The 7,035-nt window shown below is 34.0% G+C and overlaps 1 protein-coding gene across 1 annotated transcript; it reads left to right on the top strand.

Moving 5' to 3' along the window:
* The first annotated feature begins 401 nt into the window (after positions 1 to 401).
* On the top strand, positions 402 to 2,527 carry LOC139870138 (autophagy-related protein 8C-like). The gene is made up of 5 exons (XM_071857987.1): positions 402 to 486; positions 929 to 984; positions 1,080 to 1,132; positions 2,176 to 2,294; positions 2,427 to 2,527. The coding sequence occupies exons 1-5, from the start codon at positions 402 to 404 to the stop codon at positions 2,525 to 2,527; spliced, it is 414 nt and encodes a 137-aa protein (XP_071714088.1).
* The last annotated feature ends 4,508 nt before the right edge of the window (positions 2,528 to 7,035 follow it).

Raw genomic sequence — 7,035 nt, 5'->3', positions numbered from 1 at the left:
CAATCTAGATATTTTATAACACAATCTAGATATTTTATAACAAATAGCATTAAATTGGAGGAGGTTCCTTGTCGAATTTGGAAATCGCATAACCTTCACCTTCTCCTTTTGGAATAAAATAAAATAAACTAATTATAATCATAATCACAATCTCATATAAAAATAGTTTGCTATATATATATATATATATAACCAAATTTTCCAATCATTCTCTCAATCTTTATCATTCTTGATTTCGACAGGTGAAATCTTTTATTTTATTTTGTGTTTCTTTTCGTTGCGTTCTTCTTTGGGTTACAAAAAAACAATATTTTTCACGCAATTAATAAATTGCGTGATGATAAATCTGTGTTCTTTGTCTTGATTTTATCAATCTTTTTGGTGGGTTTTTGGTCATTGTAATGTTTCTTATATGTCTGAAATTTGCAGATAGCAATCGGAGTGCAAACATGGTTGAATACTCATTCAAGCTTGACAAACCTCTAGGTATCGTACTATTTATTTTTATTTCACTCTTCTATATCTTGTTAATTATTTTCATTATAATTATACTATTTTGGTTAACCTATCTGTTGTTGATACTTGCGTTGCATTTGAAGATGAGATAACCTTAATGTTTTTTTTTTTAATAATCCTTTGCTTGTTAATTTTAATCCTTTGTTTTTTTCTCTTTTAGAATTGTTTATTAATATTAATATTAATTATTAATTATTAATTATTAATTAACGAGTGATTTGCAGTGTAATTAAAAAAGTTAAAAGGAATCCGTAGATTGTTATTTTTTGTTATTGTAGTTCTTGTATTGTTTTGCACTTGTAATTTGATCATAATGAGTCCTAATGAAGTTTGATTAGGTTAATTAACAGAAAAGCTCCAATGTAAAGTTGTTCATATCTGATGACATTCAATTTATTTTTGTTTAAAATAGAAAAGAGACGGGCTGAATCATCACGCATCAGGGAGAAGTATCCTGATCGAGTGCCAGTAAGATATTTGGATTCTTTGTTTTCAAAGATTATGTTTCATTTTCTGTGTCTCAAGCAATCGTTTAAAGTTAATTTTTATTTTTACATTTGCAGGTGATCGTTGAGAGAGCTGAAAAAAGCGACATTCCTGACATAGACAAAAAGAAGTATTTTGATTTTCACTATTCCTCTCTGTTTTCTTTTTCTTATTTTGTCTTTAAAAATTGAAATTGAAACTAGATACCTGACTTCATGCATATATTTTTTTTTTTTTTTCAATGTTTCGTGTTCTGGACTATGTAGGGATGACAATGGATCAGATATCATATCCATATCCATTTACTTTTAGTTCATCAATATCCATATTCATATCTATTTAATTTAAGTTCATCCATATCCATATCCGTTGGATTAAGCGGGTTAATGGAAATGGATATCTATTGGATATTAAAAATGTTATAATATTTTTTAATATGCGATGAAAACTAAAACGTGGTATAGCAATAATAAATATAACATGACATAATTAAAACTTATCCGGGTAAATATGTAATCTTTATCGAAGATAGTACACAATTTGTTCAATTTATAGATTATGAAAAATTAAATATGTAAATTTAATGTTTATTTTGTTATATATACGTGTTTTATTGTAATATATCATAGTTATTTCATTATAGGTTGAAACCGAAATGTAAATTTAACGGTAAATGCATTTGCTATAGTAATTATGTAAGCATATATCTATATTTATATATTTAAATATGTGTTTCGGGTGTTAATGGATATATCCATGGATGAAACTTTTCATCCATATCCATTTATGTTCATGCATATCCGTATCCATATCCATATCCATATCCATTTAGGTTCATCTATATATATTCATTACGAAGCAGGTGGTTCGGATGCGTATCTAGTGGATCGGGTGGCAATTGTCGATCCCTAGACTAACATGTCTAACCAATATAGCGTTAGTTATTTTGGATGTGTCTTTCGGAAGTGATCATGCTGAAAAATCATAATCAGATAGTTGTAAGTTGTAACCATGAAATAGTTTTAGATGTCTTTCTGGTCTTTTGAAGTATTAAGAACAATAATACTGAAAAAGAGTATCTAAGTGATTAAATTTGACTCTGTTATACTTAGTTCTCTAAATTATTATAGTACAACAGGTGAGGTAATTAACCACATTATCATTGGGCTGCAGATATCTAGTACCAGCTGATTTGACGATTGGTCAGTTTGTGTATGTGGTTCGTAAAAGGATTAATCTTACCCCTGAGAAGGCTATCTTTGTTTTTATTAACAACATGCTACCACCAACTGGTGAGATCCAAATCCATTCAGTTATATTACCTTACCTGTTATTCTTCAATATTTTTTTTATTGAGCTTGCGAGATCATCTTTATTCACTACAAAACTTATAGTATGTTATTGTTCCTTTTGAACGTTTTCAGCTGCTTTGATGTCTGCAATGTATGAGGAACATAAAGATGAAGACGGGTTCCTCTACATGAGCTACAGTGGCGAAAATACATTTGGATTTCCGGAATTTTAGTAGGGTTTATTTGTCTAGAATAAAACTTGCTGATGTAAATTCTTCGTCATCCTCATACATTCGCGGTTCAATTATCTTAGGTCTAATATTTATAAACTTTCAAGTATGTGGTCACAATTAAAGATTTGGTCGTTTTATAGTTTGACTATTTCCTTTTCACCTTCTTCCATCTTTTCATGTATGTTTGCTTGATCTGGTGATTTTGCTTGCAGCAATGTGCTGTCTAAAATAGTAGAGTTTGGAAAAAGTCTTATAAAATATTGACTGCTTGTACACTTGTACCAATCTGACTTTGATTGATTGTTAAGGTTGCCAAATACTACAAGAGTTTTGGTGCAAGTTCCACGAGTGTAAATACGCATGTAAAAGTGAGAGGCGAGTGTGTATTCATCTAAATTTGCTCAACTTCAGCAGATATTAGGATTGATGAACAGCACACAAGTGAGTGGTTCCATAAAAATTTGGATCATTGTTTTTGTGAGTTTATAAAATCATATTATGCTTTGTCTTTTTTTTTTTTTTTTTAAACAACAAAACATTATTACAAAAACTAGCGAAAAACAAAAAAAATTACTCCGCATTACAAAGAAAACAAAGGTTTTGGAGCCAAACGATCCAATTAATACTAGCCTTTATTTACCTACTCGAAAGCCGTTGACAGTGATACTCGTGAAAACGTGAAGATCGGACTAAACCGGAGCTTTCGCAACTTGTAATAGTTTTGCAACATGTGTTTCGATGCTTATTTCGAACTTTTAGGCCTCTAAACGAAAAGGCGCAAAACTACAAGTTGCAAAAGCACCGGTTTTGTCCGATCTTCAATGAGCAAACCTCATCCTATTCCATTAACAATTTCAGGTGTACGCCGTTTGGAGTCGTTTAGAGGCCTAAAAGTTTGAAATAAGCATCGAAACACATGTTGCAAAACTATAACAAGTTGCGAAAGCTCCATTTTTGTCCGATCTTGTGATGTTGCTGGTTGTTTCCTTGGTATCCCCGCTGTTGTCTCCTGTCGTTGTGACCACCGTTATTGTGAGGGCGATACGGGCTAGAGTTGTGTTGGCTTCTGCCCAAGCCACGCATCACGCACCATGCATCATGCGTGGATTCTCGTGCATGATGCGTGGACACCGAGCACTTGGACAAACTAACACGTTATTAGCATACTAGCATGTTGTTAGTAGATACGCACTAAGTAACCTGCAACACGCACGATGTGTGTTGCTTTTATAATAAGGTCGCCCATTCAAGTTTCAAACCACACGCACCAATAACCGTATAAGCACGCACCCGAGGTGATCTTTTAGAAATCGATCATTTTATTAATTTTTTGCTTGTCACTCACTCGGTTTTCGATAAAATTCAACTTTCTTTTGAGGACAGAATTTTTTTTGAAAATTTTAAGCATTTTTATAGTTACTTTTGTACTTAGTAAACCCCGCCCATTTACTACCATCTCACACTTAGATTGTAACACCCTAGGCAACTCCCACATCGCCCACGAACATGAGTGATCATGGGATTATAAGGTAATACTCACGCTTAAATGACACAACGCGTTTTGGGATCACAGGCTGAGTAGAAGTGCGAGTACGTTGTGGTTAAGCGTGCTCGGGCGAGAGCACTACCAGGATTGGTGACCTCCTGGGAAAGTGCTTCTCGTGTGTGGTCGCCAAGAAAAAGCCGTGCGCCTGCGGGCAAAGCGGACAATATTGTGGTCATGTTAAGCTGGGGTGTTACAGAATGGTATCAGAGCCACTCATGTGCAGTTGGGGGTGGTGGGGCAAACCTCATCGAGGACGATGAGTTCCTAAGGGGGGGTGAATGTAACACCCTAGGCAAATCCCACATCGCCCACGAACATGAGTGATCATGGGATTATAAGGTAATACTCACGCTTAAATGACACAACGCGTTTTGGGATCACAGGCTGAGTAGAAGTGCGAGTACGTTGTGGTTAAGCGTGCTCGGGCGAGAGCACTACCAGGATGGGTGACCTCCTGGGAAAGTGCTTCTCGTGTGTGGTCGCCAAGAAAAAGCCGTGCGCCTGCGGGCAAAGCGGACAATATTGTGGTCATGTTAAGCTGGGGTGTTACATAGATGAACATTGTCCCTAATGTTCTCAAAAAGAAGATTTTTCTACAATTTAAGAAAAACGATTGTTTACATGGACTGTTGGTTAAGAATCCAATTATAATATTCAAAAGTTAATCACTTTGTTTTGATGATGACACAAAAGAGATAAGTGCTTAATCATATGTAAGACGACATGAGTTCATAAACCTACACTATCTCTAGCAAAAGACCAATACATAAATAATTAACTTGGTAAAACTGCTATGCGGCTGCACCACGGTCGACCGTGAGTCTGACTGTGGATGCTCTGTACCAACGGCTACACCATTTTTCAAAATTGTCAATCTGCGGTCAACCTTACGGCAGACCGTGGATCAACCGCAGTTTTCTGTGTAACCAAATTCATCCACTTTAAGATAGACCACTTTGAGGCATCTATAATTTACAAAACCTTTTTAAACATACTTATAATAGTTGCCTTCTTTGATTTCAAAAGAGTTTTGAACTAAAAGATGTTAATTTTTACTAATCACACCTAATGACATCTTAATGACATTTTAAGCTCAAATAAAATTAAACACAAAAATGTTTTACGTTTTACTGGTTACAAAATGTCATTCAAATACATACTAATAATGGTCATTAAAAGTCTCAACAAAAGTGGTGCTCTCCCATGACTCTTATGTATTATTTTTATGTATATTGTGAACTAGTAAGTTGTTGTAATAATCTCCAAGTAAGTTTCAACTAGATTCAAACTAATTCATTTGAGATGTAATAATGTTCCAAAAGGCAAGATACTTTCATTAGCAAAATGACAAGTAATTAAGAAGGGTTGATGAAGTTTTGGAAGGTAATGCTTTGTCAAGAGACAAAATTCTGCAATTACCCTATTAAGAAATCAATGACAAATGGTCAAAGCTTGAAGACTTTCTTCTTTTATGGACATGTCAACTTCCACACTTATGTCCAAAACAAAAAGGGTAATGGGTATGATTTCAGAGATAATTGGCTTTTAGTTGCAGCCATTCAACAAGAGAAAATGACAAAGTTCAAAGGACAAAAACGGCTATATGATTCAGATGTCAGGGATACACGGTCGAACCACGGTCGACCGTGCAGTGAGTCGTATAGCTTCCAGGCAGATTTCTCTTTCCTATAAAAGCCAAGCCTTGAAGCATTTGAAGACTCACCTCTTGCACTCATATTTTCTTAATTTTTCTGATATCATTCTTATAATTTATTGTAATCTTTTAGAGTGATTTTAGCAAGAGTACTTGTAAGCTTAAGTTGTAAGTTTACTTGTAAACTATCTTCTTAAACGGATCTAGAAGGTAGTTGTGTTTTCACTAGGTTAGAGCATTAGGATCTTGTGGTAAGAGCTTTAGGTGTTTGTGAAGTCTTCAAAGGGACGTAAGGGTTCACAAGTTGCGGCTTATCGAAGTACTAGTGTTGTATCCGGACACTCCACCGAGTTTGGAGTATCATAGTGAAGAAGAATCTCAATTCGTAGAAATGGGGAGTAGATTAAGGAAGATTAGTTAACATCTTCCCGAACCACTATATATCGTTGTGTTTGTTCTCTCTTCCTTTATTTCTTTGATTACATATACATATACATATATTTTATACGTATTGTTTGAGAACAAACATTTCAAGTCACACTATGTCAAGTTCAAGAAAACTTAAAGATTTTTTAAAAAATCGACTAAGTAACTATTCATCCCCCTCTAGTTACTTACAATTGGTATCAGAGCGGTTGCTCTAAACGTTTTGCTAAAAATTACTAATTTGAAATTAAGACTAATTTTTGTAAATCTTAGAGTTTAAGATCATGGAACAAAAATTTGAGAACTTGAACTATAGTGAAGGTTGCTCCATGCAAAGGCCTCCACTCCTTGAAAGTGAAGAATTTTGTTATTGGAAGCATCGATTTGAAACGTGAAATGTCCCGTTCTTATTGATTAAAAACGTTCCATATTAATTGATTTCGTTGCGAGGTTTTGACCTCTATATGAGACGTTTTTCAAAGACTGCATTCATTTTTAAAACAAACCATAACCTTTATTTCATAAATAAAGGTTTAAAAAGCTTTACGTAGATTATCAAATAATGATAATCTAAAATATCCTGTTTACACACGACCATTACATAATGGTTTACAATACAAATATGTTACATCGAAATCAGTTTCTTGAATGCAGTTTTTACACAATATCATACAAACATGGACTCCAAATCTTGTCCTTATTTTAGTATGCAACAGCGGAAGCTCTTAATATTCACCTGAGAATAAACATGCTTTAAACGTCAACAAAAATGTTGGTGAGTTATAGGTTTAACCTATATATATCAAATCGTAACAATAGACCACAATATTTCATATTTCAATACACATCCCATACATAGAGATAAAAATCATTCATATGGTG

The sequence above is a fragment of the Rutidosis leptorrhynchoides genome, chromosome 1, assembly GCF_046630445.1.
Source record: "Rutidosis leptorrhynchoides isolate AG116_Rl617_1_P2 chromosome 1, CSIRO_AGI_Rlap_v1, whole genome shotgun sequence".
NCBI lineage: Eukaryota > Viridiplantae > Streptophyta > Magnoliopsida > Asterales > Asteraceae > Rutidosis > Rutidosis leptorrhynchoides.
Note: the sequence above shows the minus strand (reverse complement) of the source record. Positions and strands in the feature narration are given on the sequence as shown.